This window comes from Heliconius melpomene, chromosome 9 (assembly GCF_056956725.1).
Source record: "Heliconius melpomene rosina isolate 202511_hmr_F chromosome 9, ASM5695672v1, whole genome shotgun sequence".
In the NCBI taxonomy this organism is placed as follows: domain Eukaryota; kingdom Metazoa; phylum Arthropoda; class Insecta; order Lepidoptera; family Nymphalidae; genus Heliconius; species Heliconius melpomene.
Genome location: NC_140397.1, coordinates 8,131,763 through 8,150,753, shown reverse-complemented (window position 1 = coordinate 8,150,753; position 18,991 = coordinate 8,131,763). Strand labels below are relative to the sequence as shown.

The 18,991-nt window shown below is 34.9% G+C and overlaps 2 protein-coding genes and 1 non-coding gene across 5 annotated transcripts in view; 2 read left to right on the top strand and 1 right to left on the bottom strand.

The window, feature by feature from the left end:
• The window catches only part of LOC146536458 (regulator of G-protein signaling loco-like), a 76,169-nt gene extending 69,770 nt beyond the window's left edge, over positions 1-6,399 (bottom strand). For both annotated transcript variants that reach the window (XM_085190251.1, XM_085190252.1), the window contains exons 1-3: positions 5,801-6,399; positions 3,475-4,988; positions 2,802-3,014 (exon numbers count right to left, since the gene is read on the bottom strand). In XM_085190251.1, the coding sequence (XP_085046377.1) occupies positions 2,802-3,014; positions 3,475-4,988; positions 5,801-6,206 (2,133 nt within the window). In that variant the 5' untranslated portion in view covers positions 6,207-6,399. The remainder of the gene's footprint in view (positions 1-2,801; positions 3,015-3,474; positions 4,989-5,800) is intronic.
• Positions 6,400-6,702: 303 nt separating this feature from the next.
• Noc3 (Nucleolar complex protein 3) lies at positions 6,703-18,630 on the top strand. 2 transcript variants are annotated; one of them, XM_085189997.1, is made up of 13 exons: positions 6,703-6,841; positions 6,922-7,199; positions 9,173-9,393; positions 9,710-9,954; positions 10,675-10,840; positions 11,429-11,549; positions 14,580-14,787; positions 15,101-15,289; positions 15,761-15,942; positions 16,574-16,779; positions 17,229-17,457; positions 17,849-18,007; positions 18,410-18,630. In XM_085189997.1, exons 1-13 carry the CDS (start codon positions 6,836-6,838, stop codon positions 18,603-18,605), a joined length of 2,406 nt encoding a protein of 801 aa, XP_085046123.1. In that variant the 5' UTR covers positions 6,703-6,835; the 3' UTR covers positions 18,606-18,630. The 2 variants fall into 2 exon arrangements, with proteins under 2 accessions (XP_085046123.1, XP_085046124.1); XM_085189998.1 differs by lacking the exons at positions 6,703-6,841; positions 6,922-7,199 and adding an exon at positions 7,732-7,908.
• Positions 8,691-8,883, top strand: LOC146536457 (U2 spliceosomal RNA). Its single transcript, XR_014878279.1, has one exon. It is a non-coding gene; the product is annotated as a U2 spliceosomal RNA (small nuclear RNA).
• Positions 18,631-18,991: the final 361 nt, after the last annotated feature.

The following is an 18,991-nucleotide window of genomic DNA, read 5'->3' as shown; positions in this document are numbered from 1 at the left end:
TAAATATACAATTTGATTTATAACTTAAGTACTATTTATACGACGTTTTTAATTAAACTTATTACATACTTCTTGAGACATTGGGTGTCGACCGGCAACTACGTCGTTGAGTTCCGCGGTTGAAGTTGCGCTCGTGATTGGTAAATATAGCTTACATGGCCTAATTAATACATTAAGGCTTAACGGCAAAAGTTTGTAATGCCTAGAATACCCGAATTCTAAATTCGGCGGAAAGTCGGGAAAGTACGGAGAGTTTTAACAATAGGTTCACAGGATCCCTCTGCCTACCCTGCTATGCTACAACAATTATACTTTGTGCGATATTTGGCGTGTTAGCCAGAAATAACTGACTGCCTCTGCATACACCTTTCACCTCGTTTAATGTCATCAACCACATTACCTACATGTCTTCCCAGGGGTCTTCCACTACCACCAATACAGCACCTCTTACCTAAGTGGTACCTCTTCAATAAACATATTTTAATAGTCTTAATAAGATTCTAAAATAAAATAGTAATAGAAAATCGTACTGTTTATATGGCATTTGAATTTATAACCATTTGCGTAGGCGGTCTCGGGTCTCTTTAATCATAATATTTACGACATATTAATATGATCATAAAATATAGCAATCTACTTATTTGTATATTTATCAATAGTATCTTTATAACCGTTGTTTGTACGTCATTCATTCATATATTCTATTTTAGTACTACCCAGTATATATTTAATTATTAATTATATTTTTGATTTTTTTTAAAATAAGCAATTAAAAAAATAATGTGTAAAAAAACGTTTAAATATAATTTATTATCACTATAATGAAATAATTTTTATATTTATTATGGAACTTTATTTAGTTTTTATTTCTATCTATATAGTTAAAATAACATTAAAATAACAGTTAAATGTATTATTTAAGTAATTGTGTGCAATAAAGGATATATAAATAAATAAGTAAATAATCGAATCCACAACCACTCGTTACCAATCATCTCCTCTCCCACTCAGCCACAATAGCCATCACATTATAACAGAAAAAAATTGTTTAACGAATCCAGACATACCTATATGAAATTAAAATATTTCGTTACCAACCGGGACTAAATCGTGACTTGCAGATTAAAAATATAACCGCGATAAATCATCATGTCAAAGATCTTTCACTGAAATACTATCAGTGTTTTAACTTGTGTTTATAATATAACGTTTATTTATAATCTGTTATGAATTAGAAATGTTTAAAAAAATATATAAAATCATCTCTTATGAAGCGTAAATAAATAACAATCTGTCACTGTCTATTAATAAATATATAATGAGAAAAAGTGAAATTATTAATTTTGATATTAAACAGTTTTAAAATTGTTAATAATCATGCTACAGATGTTCCTAAAAAACAAATATATTTTTTTAACTATAGGGAGAGAAAAAGAATATTATGACTTACATGAGATTATCATTTAGAAGAATATTTATAGGAAAAAATACTACTAACAGTGTTGGCAGATTATTATCTTGGAGAAAAACATATCAAAAAGAAATAGATGTTTTCGCCAAAAGCGGTACATAGAAAAAATATAATATAATAAATATAAAAGAATTAAACAGTAGTATTTATTACTGGTCCAATTGAAATTCAAAATATTCTTTATTAAAATAGGCAATTATTTTAAGCACTTTTGAATCGTCGACTGAACATATGAACAAAAAGCCGGTGGTACCGGTTCGGAAGGCAGTTCTGCTGAGAAGAGCCGGCAAGAAACTCAACAGTTGCTCTTTTCAAAATAAATGGTACAATCAATAGATTGTACCATTTATTATGCCATTATACCATTTATTATGTTATGTAATGCAGGATAGCTGCCAGCAAATGTAATAACATTTGCTGGCAGCTATCCTGCATTACATTCAATAGATATTAATTCCATACATGTTAATCATACATTAATTGTTTTGTGATAGTAATGGTATATATATTTTTTTTAACGGAAAAACGTCACGAAACTTATAACAGTTTGGCTTACTCTGTATCTAAGACAATCAAGTCTGCAGAATTTATATTTCTGAAATAGGTAATAACTACTAACTACCAAAAAAAATAAAGTAGTTAAAAAAAGATATAATTTCACAGTGCGTGAAATAATCCACGAAAAGTGGGATCGTGCGTGTCCCCCTCGGGACAATTAATTTTGGGTTAAATACCACCCACCAGCCAGTATCTTTGAGTGAAAAGTGGTCAAAGGAATTAATCACCATTAGAAGTAGGCTAATAATATTCTCTGCCTTCCCGTAATTAAACCATAGAAAATGGATGATATATTACGTGCGCTTCCATTAATTCTAAAATATAATGTATAATATAAGTCTTCTGTTCTATAAATAAGTCTTATAATTCAAAAGATTACAGACAGATATATTTAACCAGCGACGCAAACATAAAAGTTTGACCTAAGGTAAGTGACGGTAACTTCGTGATAGTACGTCGTAGTAAAAGACCCACTTTGGTCATACTAAAATTTGTAAATTCATATAACCTTTAATAATGTATTTACAATAGTTTAAAGTTATAAGAGCCTTAAACTGCCGAATCCCCGTACATTTACCTTAAATGTGTGTTTCTGTATTCTGTCTGTGGCATGTAGGTCACAAACGGATCAATCAATTTATTTAATTTAGTGTTCCCTGATTTTAAAAAACATGTTTTGCCGTTTGGAAATCATCCTCTCTTTTCTGGTTTCAATGGTCAAATCAATTCCATATTTCATATTTTGTTTACTCTTTAGGGTTATATCACTAACCTGTGAATCTCTAAGGTCCGGCTCGCTAGCGGCGGCCATCATGCCGTCCCCGTCCTCCGTTCGTCCCGCCGCCTCCGACACGTCCCCCGCGCTCGCGCTCAGCGCTCTCCGCCTGTCCATCTTCTCTTGTCTCTCTTTTTTCTCCTTATCTGCTTTTCCCGATAACATGTGTTTCGTTTTTGATATTATGTTGAGGGGCTTTGATTTTCTTATCTAAAAATTATAATATGTTAGTATCTACATTAGGTCGGATATCATATCGATTCTTCTTCTTGGCATTAATCCTGGCCTATGTTGCCAGGATCTGCCTTACTGCTTAATCTACTACACTTTGCACAGTCTGTAATACCCTGGGTGGTCAGACCATCGGCTCTAATGTTCTACATCACGACATCCAACCAGAGCTTCATTGGGCGTCCGGAAGTCTAGTTCCAAGAACAAACATAGCAAGATACTTCCATTCGACATAGTTCCTAGGCCGGCGCGCACCGTGACATTATCATCTCAGGCGACGCTCTTAGAGCTTATTCTCATACCTAATTTAGCTTAGATCTCACGCACTGTAGATCATTTATTTACATTAAATTTATCTTTTTAATTTATTTTAATAATTATATTTTAAATATAAACACAAAAAAGAAGATATTTCATGAAAACAATAAAACAATCTCACCTTGCATTTCACAGTAGCGGGATGAAGAAATTTCTCATCATCCCTATCCTCTTGTGGTGGGTCTCGTAACCCTAGCACTAGCATGTCATCCAACGACGCTTGTAAGTGTTTCCTTCTAGAAGGTCGAGCTTCTTCGTGACTTCTAGAAGAATACACAGACACTGAATCTACACTTGCTTTGCTTGTACCAGAGATAACTGTCACATTTTCTACTGATTCGTTCGACTGATAATCTACTCGACGTTGCCTTTCCTCATAAATGTCCACTGAATTGAAAGCTTCTGATACTCTGTCAATGTCATCTACTTCTAACTGCGTAGGAACGAACTCGTAGTGACCTTCATTTTCTGTATACACTTGGTCATATAAGCCTCCATTAAAACTTCTAGAACTAGATGGAAGATTGCCATATATGTTATTATAGTTGTATGTATCTTCATCATTTCTAAGATTAACAGGTTGTGGTAGATCATTCGCGTTGAGTATTACGTCATCCATGTTTAAAGGCCTTCCTTGGCCTCCAAATCCATCTACAACAGGAGTAGTGTTTGATAGAAATGATCCTTCTGTTTCGAAGCTGCTACAACCTACTAAGCCAATCGGTCTTCGTGGGACATCTTGTCGAAATATGTTAGGCGCTACTTGTTGACCAGCGAAATCAACAACGAGTATTCTATCCGCAATATTCCTACAATCGTTATGAAAGCCAATGCCAGAATCACTATTACTGGATGTAGTGGTTATTTCACTATGGTTACTCGGCTGAGGAGAATTTGCCACGAATTCAGGTTCAATCCTGACCTCCTCGTGTCTGCACGGCCGTCTGTCTCGCGGTGTTCTAAACACGGGTCGATTGTTCCTTGAAAAATTACCTATCGCTGGACTGTCTCCTTTTACAGCTAACTTCGATATTTGCTGTAGCGCAGGACTCGTGCAGTCATCTGGTGGTAGAGAGTACATGCCACGTATGACACCAACGACATACTCCGCTGACGGTGGAAACTCTAAGCAACGTTCAGCAACAGAATCTCTGGTGCAAGATATTTGGAACTCTCTGGCTCTGGCAATATGAGCCTCATGTTCAGCCAAACGTGAATCGACTGCAAATACATGGCAACTGTGCGACGCTTCAGCTTCTAAATCGGTGATTTCGGCTGACGTTACAAGGCCGAAGAAACGTCTATCCGCGTCTGAGCCACAACCGGCATAGACTATCCTCTCCCTTTGATATTGAGCTAGGACTTGAGCGTTTGGACGTCGTAACAGCAACGCATTGGGTAGAACGGAGAGTAAAACAGGTGCAGCAGCTCGTCTTTCTTGTCTTAGTTTTCGTACAGCAGTTCTTACATTTCCTGGTGCGGCATTTGCTGATGCTTGAGGTGTTTCTATTGTTCCCAAATATCCTACAACTGCTCGACATTCCAGTCTAGCTAAATGACTAGGTGTTAGTTGAGCTTGATTTAAATTTTGTAAAATTTCATTTACACCTGATGTACTGGGCGCTGCGTGACAACCTGTAATAATATTAATAATGTTTATATAAGTAACTATTGGAAACTTGTGAAAACAGTAAAAACAATAAGTAAATTAAGTGCTTGTTAATCCTAATGTGCTACTTTGCATCTTACATAAACACATCTAATATATATGCAGGCAAAATTGAGAAAATATAAATTATACAATAGATAAAATATGCATGAAAATAAATAAGTGCAATACATTCAGCACAGTGTTCAAATAGTATTGAAACCACTTACATATTTTTCAAATATTTCCACATGGGATTTAGTAATTTATCTGTAAAAATTATATTTACTTAAAGAAATCTTCATCAAAAATATGTTCTAAATTAAAAACTTCTTTCTATACATTTATTTGGTGTACACATAAAATGGATATTTAAAATAATCTATTGGATATCTTTTTAACTAAGCTAATTTAAAGCTAAGTTAGGAGAAACTCTTTAAGAGAATTTGTTAAGCAAATACTGTAACTAAAACTTTAGTGAGAAAATGAAGATAATTTATTACCCTAAGTGGGAATCCAACTCACAGCCATAGCACTGACAGTCTAATGTTGTTCATTTGTGCCACAATAGCCCCAATGAAAGTATATATTGAAACATAAATAATATATTTCATTATTGACAGTTACTCAAGCTTTAATAACTACAAAAAATATTATATTTATTATACTATTATTTTAAAATTTCATTCATAAACATCAATTAACTTTACTTTACTAATAGAATAGATTAATATTTATAAGTGGGTACATTAAATATAAGATTATTAGACTTATAATAGATTACTTAAATTAATTTTACCTGGATGATGTAGCATAGCTGGCTGTGGTCTACGGCGTGGTGGTGGATACCTTCTTCTGGTCCTAGCTCTTTCTTCAGGTTCAGTATCCTCAGTATCAGTAGGCGGGGATTCTCTAGGGGCCACACTTAAGGCAATTGGTCCTGGTGCAGCTGCAACAAGACGAGCCACTGATGCGTGTGGTGCTCTAGTTACACTCGCCCCATCAACTGCTATTAATGCATCTCCAGCTCGTAAGCCAGCTCTCTCTGCTGGCCCTCCCGCGGCTACAGCGGATACAACACAAGGTCTTTGGCCTGCAATAGTGAATCCAAATCCACCAGCACCTCTTACAACGACAACCCTTCTCTCAGCAGTTCGTGATACAGCAGCCCTACGCCGTCTCCTTCTCGGCTGTTGAGGCACCATCCCGTAATTGTGTTTTACAAATATTTCGCTTCACATAACAAATTCACAAATTTTAACATTATTCTGAATTAAAATATCAGTTAAATAGTATATATAGGTGTGTCAAAGAATTATTCGAAGTTAGGAAAACTAGAAAAACAAGAATTTCAAAGCGTAAGAAAGTTTCGAGGTCCTATAACTGACTTGACGTTTAGAAAGTTTGAGTACATTCAAAAACGGCATATACTCACAACAAAACTTGTTTTTTACGTTTTACGCTTTCATTCTTATACAAATATATCATACTTCAGTTCTTTCTAGAATATTACAATAATAAAATATTATTTTTAAATACAACAATTAAGCATTAAAATATTTTATGCAAATAAATTACCAATAATAAAAATATAAATCTCTAAGTAAGATATAGAGAAAAAAAATATACTTTTTATCTGGCATTTCGGGAAAATGAAACATACTTGTTGCTTGAACGTTAAGTGTCATATTTGATGTTAACTGTCAACATTTGTCATTGTCATACGATTATAAACATTGGCACGAAGGAACCCACGTTGTTTCTGTTCTTATATTATTTTATGTTATAATAAATAATAATTTATTGTTAATTTGTTCACATCAAATAAATAAAAATGGCGGTAAATATTATATTTGTGTTTTTGATATAATTCAATATTTACGAGATTTCTTTTAACCTCTCCACAACTTTTATTTACAGAAGAAAGGTAAAAGTAAAATAAGTAAAACTAAGCGAAATAATCAAACAACTAATAAAATGAAGAAGCAAGGTAAGCTAAAGTTGCAGCGTCATAGACAGAAAGTGCAAAAACAAAAGCAACCATCACAAGTGCAGCCGGAATACAGTAGCGAGAGTGAATCGTCGAGTAATGAATGGGCTGATATGCTAGATGAAGAAGAACAACAATATATAGCCACTAGACTAGCTAAGCAACCTCAACTGCTATCAAATGTGCCAGAAAAAGAGAAGGAAAATAAGTAAGGAAATTTTTATATTGATAATTATAATTAATTATATAGAAAAACAACACCAATGTTAGAGGATGCCATGTAAAGTATACATTTTATTTTTATTAATTTATTGACACATCTACAATACATGTAACTTGAGGTATAAAATTAAAATTCATATATCGGTCTGGTTCTGTTACAAATATCAATTACAGATACATACAGCATTCACAAAATAATCCTGATTAATAATCAATGATAATAATTTAAAATAACAATTAGCAATAAATAAAATTAAATTTTAGTACAGTTACATATTAAAATTAATTACATTTAAAAGATGTAATTAAAAAACAAATCAATCAATAAAAAATAAAACAAGTAGAAATTAATGCAATTAGGATAATACAGTAAGTCACATAATAAATTACATAGTGCAATTGGATTCATATAAATTAAAAAATATTTAATTATTTAAATAGGCAACAATAACCATGTCATATTATATATTTTTAATCAGTTACAACTTACAGATTAATTATTACAACTCAATGTGTGGTTAATTGTTTTTTAAGTCCAATAAATGTATTGTGGACCGGTTGTTATATAGATTTATTAGATAATCGATTATTAGGTGAATATTTGCCAAGATTACTTTTGGAAGTGTTGGATAAAAATATTTTTTTGTGGGGCTGTCTGGGAGTGAGGCAAGGTACAACTAAATTAACCTGTGATAGTAAGTCGGAACAATCTAATTTACTGTGACAAATTTTGTACAGTATCACCAAATTTTACCATTTTACCACTGATTTTCTAAGGACTGTACTTTAAAGTGGTCAGGTGTTGTTGATAGTTGGCTTTAAATGGGCAAGATTTGTCTTTGAAAGCAAGGTACCTTGTTGGAGAATGTTGCACTTTTTCTATTGTAATGATGTGAGACTTAATAAGGATTCCATATTGGGACCTCCCACTCCAAGACACTTCTTACCAATGCATTGAAAATTGCTGAGAGAGAGTCCGGTCTTTTTAACTCCACAGTGCTGTGCTTAATCAGGCCTAGCAGTGCCCATGCTTTAGACATCATTTGAATAAGTGAGCTTACTATCAATATCAATGAAAACCCCGAGATCTATTATCACCAATACTCCTAAGGGCTCTTCATTATGTATGAAATATTTCGAACTGATAACTTTCTTTTTCTGGATAAACTGAATGTGTGAAAATTTTTATTTTTTATTTTTTCAAACTGAATGTGTGAAAATTTTTAAAAAAATTATGCATTAAGAGATCTTAATGCATAATTTTTTTTGTAAAAATATGAGTACTCAAGACAATACATACTACATGTGCGTATGTGTGTATGTGTGTGTATGTGTGGTTACGTGTGTGTGTGTGTCACATATGCAACATTTCGAACTCGCTCGACAGATAGCGCTGTACATGTTCGGTCTGTTTCTGAATCGCGCTGGCAAGATGTCCTACAGTTTAGTGACGACCCCCGTTTTCTGTAAAATAGTTATCGCTTCTCGGCCTTTTGGCTAAGATCAAAGTGTAGTATCTGTTCTTTTCAGCTTAATATCTGAAAGTTCCCGCACCGCGGGACCAGTATATTAAACTGATTTTTGTAAGCTGACGGGATGCTCGGGGCTCGCTCCACTCCTGTCACGGGTCGGCCCGGCATTGCAGTGCCGCCGGGATCGGCCCACACTAAAACACAAATAAGCATAATATTCAGTCTATATTAGTACTAAATAAATTTCATGACTTCTGCTTTCTCCCAGAAACCATATATACTACATAACTACATGTATTATTAAATTCATTCCAGTTGTAAATAGGTTGATATGTAGACTTGCATATACAACTCTTTATTCTATATATATATTCTAACTCAAAGAATACTATAATAATGATTTAAAGAAATTGTGGTCAACTTGACTTTAAGCATTAAACACAATTACAAACAATTTATATTAATATTATTGTAAAATATATAACAGACAAGGAACAAAACGCAAGAAGAAAGAAAAGCTACCAAAACCTATAAAAAAGGCCAATTCAGATTTAAACAGTGAAAGTGACTCTAATAATGACACAGAAAATAGTGAAATGGAAGAGAAATATGAAAAGGAGCTTGCTGAAAGACCAGTGAAGAAGTTAAGGTCATTACTGCCTATTAAAACCAAAGATGGAGTTGTTGAAAGAGCTGAAGAACGTGAAGGTTAGTTGTGGTTCAGTTCACATATTTTTAACTTTGTGGTATAACTCCCACATGGTTGGTGAATATTTTGTTTTCCACAAATGGTTTTCTTTTAAAACATTGCGTGCTAAGTGAACGAATTTAACACCACACTTTGCCTCATATTTGAATAAAGAAATGAAAACATTAAATAATTTATTCCCTAAGTAGGAACCCAATGCATGTCACATTTACAACAACACTGCACCATTGCATCTTTAAATTGTATTACATAATACTTTAATCAATGAAATTCCTTGTGGTATACACATAATTTTTAATTACTATATTGTTTTAGATACAGATTCTGATAAAGATGAAGACATCCAAGGAGAAGATGATTATGATGACCAAGAAGAAGATGATCTCCAATTTGCTGAATCTAGTGGTGAAGAAAATGAAGAAAACAAAGAACCTGAAAATACTGATGATAATGAAATTACAACTGTACAGCTACTAGCAGCAAGGCGGGACAGATTGCAACATGAGAAATTCAGAATTGGTGCACTTTGCTCTTCTTTGTTGGAAAGTCCAGAGAAGAAGGTAAATAATTTTGTTTAAAATTTTATTAAAATAGATATTCGCTTTTCCACTTCCCACCCAAATTCGAGACATTTCTGTGTTGGCAACTATCTTCCCAAAGAAGTAGAATGAAAATAATTTATTATTATATAAATTTCTCAATAAATGTTATTGTTTTTTTTTCAAGTAAGAGTACAATTCTCAATAGCTACGATGGTAGGTAAGAGTTGCAGAAATCCCAAAATAAGTAGTACGGAAAAAAGAAATTCGTAAACATGTGAATTTAACTCCACTGTAATCAACAATCATATGATGTATGGCCCCTTATCTATACTATACTAATATTTACTTGTACTTTGGTTGAACACAATAGTCTCAAGAACTAATGATACAAAAAAGAATATTAATATGTGTTGAATAATCAAATCTAGTGGTGCAGGCACAAAGTGTGTCTGTCAACGCAACTGGATGTGGACTTGATACCCACTTGAGGAAATGAAATATTTATATAAATTTACATTTCCATTTCTTCGCTCTGGTGTCAAGGCAAAACGCGGCGTTGAGTTCCGCTATTCAACACGCAATGCCTCGGCAGAAAGTTGGGAACAGAGTGTCTTAACCCGAGGTCCCCTCTGCATACCCTGCTGTGTGCAGGATACAGCGTGAAGCTGATTTATTTAGTCAATTTATCAAAGAAGGCTATATAAGCTATATTATCATTTATATAACATTAACTTTCAGCTAAAGAACCTATTTCCGATATTATACTTAATGGAGGAGAAACTCAAAGATGGTACTCTCAATTTAATGTCAATTAGGAAATTAGCAACTTTGTCTGCCGCAGAAGTATTTAGAGACATAATACCGGATTATAAAATAAGACATCAGGATTATACTAATGTTAAATGTGAGTATATTTGTATTTATAAATTAGAATATCTTTATTATTCTTGACAAAAATCTTTGATACAAGATACTTCGTTTTCCGCCTAAATTGGAGACATTTAGTGTTGAGTGGCGGAATTCAAAGCCACCCTTTATCTAATCAGAGCAGGAAAATGAAAATTATTCATTCTTCTAAATAGAGATTGGGGCACACCTGACTGATACAATAATTTATTTACTTAATATTATATTGTATTTACGGAAAATTGGTTGGTTATTTCAGTTATCTATAAAAACTTTAAACTTAATAAATTGTCACTTAAGTCTTTTGTTGTTTCATAAAAAGGAGAATAATGTTTAGTTATTTCATATCTGGACGGACCGTACTCGCGCTCGATAACCGCAGTTCTCCCCGTATAAATCCCGATCTCACGAGAAATTAGAGATATATTGCTCCACAACTTCCTCTATCTTCAAATTAAAATCCCATAAAAATCGGTTCAGTGATTTCGTTTGTGTTTTAGAATCGTGTAGATAACTATATGAACTAGAAGATGCATTTTATTCATTATTACAACATATTAATTCATTTTATTTTTTTCAATTTTAGTAAAGAAAGACACCCTAGCATTATACAAATATGAAAAAGAATTATTAGAGTTCTATAAAAGGTACTTACAGAGGCTGGAAAAAGCTACAAACGTACTAAGGAGGAAAAAAGGAGATAATCGGTATGTTTTAATTGTAAGAAAAATATCAAAATATGTTCAATAAATTAATGAAAGAAAAAATATTTTTTTGGCCAAATATAAAATTACTAGCGGACCAGGGCGGGTTCGCCCCCTTGAATTATACGAATATTTATTAAATTAATCTTAGGGACTAAATTCTAATACACCATAAAATATGTTTTCAATGAAATATTTATAAGAGTGTAAATTTCAAATTTTATAGAAATCGGTGCCGATTTGAAGGTTTTTCCATACAAACTTTCAACCCTTATTTCATCCCTTTAGGGTAAAATCCCTTCTTAGTGGATCTACATTTTAAAATTATTTTTTAATCTGTGTAAATCTGTGTAAATGGAGAATAATCACTAATTTTAAATTCTAGCTCATCGTATTGTCTTTTAAAAACAAAAAATAGTTGTGAAAGAATTATTTTGATACGTCTATTAGTTTTTGAGATATTGTCCTTTAAAGTTGGCTTGGGCGTTACCACAAACTTAATCAGTACTTTAATGGAGAGACTACTCAGAACTTTGATGGAGGCATACAGGAAAAAAAGGAGAGCTCTGCATTAGATTGGCGGCCTTTTTAGATTTGCAGAAGGCCTTTAACTGTGTGCCTCGTCAATGTATTTGGAGGGCATTGCGATCCAAAGGGATCCCTGAGGCCTATTTTGAGATTATCAGAGATATGTACCACGATCCCACTTTGCGATTCGCGATGGTTAGGACTGCTGATGGCGATACCAAAACCTTTAGATCACAGTAGGTGGTTCACCAAGGCTCGGCTTTTAGTTCGTTCTTATTTATTGTAGTGTACTGTCACGGCTCACATCCAGGACCAGCCTCCATGGCTGATGATATATGCCGATGATATTACACTCATTGAAGAGAAGCAACTAATGCTGGAGCGTAAAGTGAACCTCTGGAATGGTGCGCTTGAGAACGGCGGTCTTAAAAAAAATGTGTCGAAGACCGAATACATAGCCTGAAGGAGCCCAGACTCGAGCACTGTCCTTATAGGTCCTGAGCCAGCCGTTAAGTTGGAAAAGTTTCAAGTACCTTGGATCCATTATGCATGAGTCTGGAGGCATCGATCACGATGTCCATGGCTGGATAAGCGCTGCCTGGGCCAAATGGTCGGAGGTTATTGGTGTGGTCTGCGACCGCAAAATACCACCCAAGCTCAACGGGCTGATATATAAGAGCATTATCTGACTGGTTCTATTATACGGCAGCGAATGTTGGCCAGCACTACTGAGGAGCTTCACGTCACGGAAATGAAGATGCTGCGGTCTGACGCATTCGAGGTAGTCTTGGGGTCCATGACGTAGCGGATAAGCTCCAAGAGCGTGGCCTAAGATGGTATGGCAACGTTGCGCGCCGGCGTAGGAACTATGTCGGATGCAAGTTCCTTGCTATGTCTTCTGTCCCTGGAGCTAGATCTCCGAACGCCCAAGAATGCGGTGTTTGGATGTCGTGATGCAGGACATGAGTGCCAATGGTCGAACCACTCAGGACGTTACAGATCGTGTAAAGTGGAGTAGGTTAAGCAGGAAGGCAGACCCTGGCAACATACGCCGGGATTAATGCCAAGAAAAAGAAGACTTGGTTGCAGTTGTTGAAGACTCGTCGCTTCGACGATGTAGCCCATTATCAATGCCATGGTATAATTACAATCACCTCTGCTGGCGGCACAATCTTCGCAGATTACGTATAAACTTATTGCTTCTTTTCATTGCATTCTAAGCTGCAATAATATAGTTTAATACGTGCACGGTGTTCTGCTGTAATCTACATTTGGCAATACATACATAACCTACTCTTTTAACTTATACGTACGCAATAGCACGCAATGGTACGCATCATGACCATAACTCTCTCTTGCCGATCTTCAATAATCACAATAAAAATATTATTCAGATATACATATATAAAAATATTAAAAATCTACATTAGAGAAAAAATTGTGCATGCTAAACTTACTGCATGATTTTAGTTATATTATTACTATATTATTTTCACTTATAAAACAATCTTACTACTTTGAACTTGAATAAAAAGTTTGGTACTTTAAACGCAAATAGCGTTACCTACAATATGAAACTGGTTAGGTTAGGTTACATTACAGTTTTAAATAAATAATTTCAAATAAAATAACGTAAGATAGTTATTATTTATACCCCAAATTGACATAATATTACTAGTTAAACAAACAATCGCATTTTTACTCCTCGCATTTTTGCGGCGACGAAATCACTATTTTCCGATAAATAATCGGCAACCATAAATCTATCTATTACAGGTAGGTTATCCGATTGACCTTTTTCGAATCCTTCATCCATTTTAATTAATTGTATTAACACTAAACACAAGCGAGTAACAAACAAACAAAATACTGCGCGAGATCTTCCATCACCGTTGGCGACTAGTGAGTTTTGCCAGACCTGTGACGTCACCGCCGGCCGCGGGACTGTTAGCGGCATTTGAAATTATTGCAAACTTCAAATGTCTATAAAATCATAACTACTTGGTTATTTTTAATGAAACAAAAGCTAGTGTATTTGTATACGTAAAAACTTTACTGTAACGAACTTTGAAGCATTATTTTATACCTATTACCATTCCTCATTTTACGTTTCTACGCATAGCGGTTACAGCTTTGCGTGCGTCTTACCTCGGTCAGGGGGTACATGTCCTTTTATATATATAGATATATAGATTATATGTTGTAACTAAAATTGTAAACTTTTGGTTTATAAGGAATTTTTACAATCACACTTGGTGCTGTTACTTATGGAGTAAGGTACAATTATAATTCTTTTACAATGAAAATATATTGCTCTGTCTATACATATAATAACCGTATGAGGCCAAATATACGGGAAACATTTCGATGTCAAAATTATCAGTTTCGTTCCCAATCGATGGAATCATATAGTTCTATATTCAGAAAAATAATTTCACCCATAAATGAACTAAAAACCATAACAAGCAGAATTTTATAAATTTATATTTTTAATCACTTTTTCAGGAAACCAGACGCGGCCCAACTATCGCTAGCTCTGCTTTCTCTCCGCTGTATGTGCTCGCTACTCTCCGCCCACCCGTACTTCAACTACGCCACTAACATAGCGCAGAGCGTGGTGCCTCTACTCTCCGCCAAGGACGCTAGGGACATTGTCAGTGATTGTTGTGGCCAAGTGTTTAGAGAGGATGCGAAGGGAGAGATCACTCTTGATGTAAGTTTTTTTTTAACCTCACGCGGAATCCTGCATATCGCAGGGTAGGCAGAGGGAACATAGTGTTAAAAAATGCCTGTCTCCACGCATTAACGACAAAGGAACGTCGTTCCCAACATAACGCCCAATTTACGAGCTATTGGCGAAATTAAACGCGGCGCTTCGTCAGTTCCGTTGGGTTTTGTGTTTAATATTTATATTTAAATAAATATTTCATCTCCTCGATTGGGGATCGAACCCACAAGCATTCGGTTCGCCACGACTGGCTTCAGTTCTGTACAATTTTATAAGTCTTATATAATTATATTTCCAGATAGTTCGTCTAATAGGTCGCGTGGTGCGTCGTCGCGGCGCGCGCCTCGCGCCTGATGCCCTGAAGTGTCTTCTGGCGCTGAAACTACACAGTGTAAGTTTAGACAAGGAAATAGAACTGAAAGAGCAGAAGAGAAAGGGAGAGAAGCATAAAAAGAGGATACTCAACTTGTCTAAGAAGGAGAAGAAGGTAATGTTAAATGATATTTGGTAAATTTTGTGCTCTTTTATAAATTATTAAACCAGGAGGCCAGTTGTGGCGCAATGCACAAAGTGTGACTGTAAACTGACTGCCTCCAGAATTCGGCAGTTCCAGGGGAACGAAGTGTCTTAACACAAGGTTCCCTCTGCCTACCTTTCTGTGTGCAGGATACATCGTGAAGATTTTTTTTTATTAAACCATACTATTCATTGCACTAAGTTACATCACTACAAACAAGATTGCATTTTAACTTCTCGCTTATAAAATAATGTGTAAAATAATTATTAAAACATTCTTAATACCACATTTGATTGTCTAGGGATTTATCCTAATGATTAAGCTGTTGAGAAAGCTAAAAGTCATGATTGATCTTTCAATTACATTTATAACATTTAAAAAAAAAAAAAAAATCAACAAAATTATCAATCAAAGACATTAATCTAATGTTTACATTTTCAGCGAGCAAAAAAACTAAAAGAAGTGGAACGCGAACTTCTAGAAACAGAAGCGCAAGAGAGTCACGAGGCGAAACAGAAAATACTAACAGAAGTTACTAAAACTGTTTTCCACATTTACTTTGGAATTTTGAAAACAGCTCCTCACTCTCCTCTTTTGGAAGCCACGCTTGATGGATTGACCAAGTTAGTTTTATTCTAATATATACTCGCTATAATTATAACGGCACCAGGATGTGACTGTAACGCGACGATTGTGGGTTCGATCCCCATTCGAGGAAATCCAATATTTATTTACATTGATATTTTCATTATTTCGATCTGGTGTCGAGGCAAAAAGCGGCGTTGGGTTCCGTTACTCAACACGTAATGCCTCCAGAATTCAGCCGGTAGTGGGCAACGGTGTGTCGTAACACTAGTTTCCCTTTGCCGACTCTTCTGAGAGCGGGATACAGCGTGAAGCCGATTTGAAATCAAATCAGCTTCGTAACTTTTAGTAACGCAACTACTTTCTATAACTCAACTGCCAGCATCACATTGTGTACCAAAAAGTATTATTCTTTCAATTTGCATATTCGGTTCGGTTCTTTATTTATGGTACTTTGCCAATGTCACGTTGTATGGAGAACACAATTTGCATATTTTGATTGCATACAAAAGACCATTTATACGAGTATGCGCGACTGCGCGTTATTTTTATTAAGTGAAGCGATAGATGAATTTCATGCGAAGCGAATCGAGGTTCGAAGCATCATTTTTATATATTCTCTTACATACATAATAATAATTTACATTTCATATATTTTCTCATTTCCAGATTCGCATCAACAATCAACCTGGAGTACTACTCCGAGCTGGTGTCTCTCCTATCCCGCTTGCTGCGTGATTCCCGCATTAGCCCGCGCCGTCGCGTGCTGTGCGTGCGCACTGTGTTAGCGCTGCTGGCGGCCGCTGACGCTCTCAATGTAGACCCGGCTGTGTTTCATAACTACTTATATGCTAGTTTACTGGGAATACATGCTGGTGAGTAGCGGGTTCAAATCCCGCGTCTCTTAGTTAAGTTTTTATTAATTTCTTTTAACTTCACGCTATAACCCGCTTATAACAAGGTAGGCAGAGGTAACATGGGAAGTTAGTGTTAAGACACTTTGTTCCCATTAAGAATCCATTGCTAAGTTCTCCGTTGTTCCGCTGAATTCTGGAGGTATTGGTTTTTGAGTGGGGAAACTCAATATATTGAATAATTAATTTCCTGAAACTCTTAAATCATTCTTATCATTTTAAAAAAAAATATTAGTAAGGAAAGTTCCTAAATAATTTAATCACATTAATGTGTTTATTTGCATTATAATTATTTTTGTATGTCTTAAATTATTTATGCATAAAACTACAAAATCCAAAAATATATTTACTTTTATGTATATAAATATATACATCAATTAATTATGTTAAAACACTACCAATTTTAACAGGTTCAACACAAAACGAGGCGCCAGCAGCTATAGAATCAATATGGTTGCTCTCACAGCGCGGTCGGCGTGTCTCAACTAATTTACTACGAGCGTTCGCCAAACGCGCTACCACCGTCGCGCTAAACACGCAGCACCACTGCGCTATAGCCCTTCTATCTATTCTACGGTTGTTATTGAGACATTTACCTCCTGGATCCCTTTTAGAGGATGATTTGGAAGAAGCTATAAGGTATCAAAGCTTATGTCATAATGAATAATAATTTATAATTATATCTACAATTGAAACTCAAATTATATCAAAATATTAATGAAATATTGCCAATTGTTTTATACATATTTTTAATTGTATTATAAATTTGGTATTTACTTTTACAACACAAGAGAAATAAAAAAAATACATTTAAATATAATAAAAACACTCTTCCGAGGGTGGGACAAGGATCCAAGCCATCGATGGCTAGGGCTCCAGAAAGAGGAACCTCCTCACAATACATGCTGTCTCAAGTAAAACTGCCTTGTACCTCCGGTTCTTGATCCAATAGCTAAGCGATAACCTCTTAAGAATAGAAAATATATTTTGTATGTAAAAGTCAAAGAAATAAAGCTATTATTAATATAAGGTATCAGCCGTTGTTGGAGTCTCCGGAGCATTCTGGAGCATCCGGGGCCAGGGTTTTGGAGTTAGTGACCTTGAAGAGACATTACCATGTGGGTGTGAGACAGGCGGCCAGTTCGTTGTTGAATGCGAACGGTAGTTTTCCAACGGATTTTGGTGATTTGTAAGTTTCTTTTTTTTGGTTGATAGTGTTGTTTTTATTGGACATGTAAAATATGGTCGAAAAGTTTTGGCCGCATGCTTAGTTGTAAGGGTGTTTCTTTCTTTTCAATATTTTATTCATGAGGGCGAGTAAACACTGCGCAAAAGTTCAGAAGGCATAACTTTATTTAGGCCACAACTCGTTAACCATGCTGTTTTTTGTCTTTATTGTGTTTTTGAGTGAATGTATTTAAATTGTAAACTTTTAAATTCAGTGTCAATGTCAATCTAAATTATTTTTATAACTTGGCATTAAAATAAGTCGCGGCATTAAGTTCCGCGACCAAAGCTCAGAACAGAGTGATTTAACCACTGACTTCTTTGCATCTTTTAAATATATATTGGAACATAATTTATTCCACAGAACACCAATGCAAATCCTCGAGCAATACGACGGATCACAGATGTCGTTTAAACCCGCAATACCGCCGCCAACCCGTGACTCCCTCCACACTAACAAGAGCAAGACAACCAACAACTGGGCTGTGGGGGACTTTAGGAACTATTGTGTGGCCATCGAGGAGAAAGTCGATTTGAGATTTAATGAAAATGTTATTTGATGATGAAATAAATGTATTGAAATCATTGTAAGTTTTTTTTTATTAAAAATTTACAACTAAAGACGCAAATTGCTTTAAGGCTAATTAATCATATAAATTATATAATAATATTAAAGCTTGATCTAAACCAGATGTTTCCGAACTTTTTTCTTTCCATTGCCTAGTTCAAAATTTAGTTATTTGAGCAGGTTCAGTACAGCATTTCTACCATATTCTTAAAAATCGACAAAAATGTAAAGGCTGTGACAGCGCGTACGCTAGAAAGAATTGAATTTGGAAACACCGTAGTGTACCTGTGCGTGTGTGTGGGTACTGCGTATTGTAGGAGTAATTATTGTATGTAATTCTATAAAGTTTTCACGTCCATTTTTCAAAAGAAATGAAAA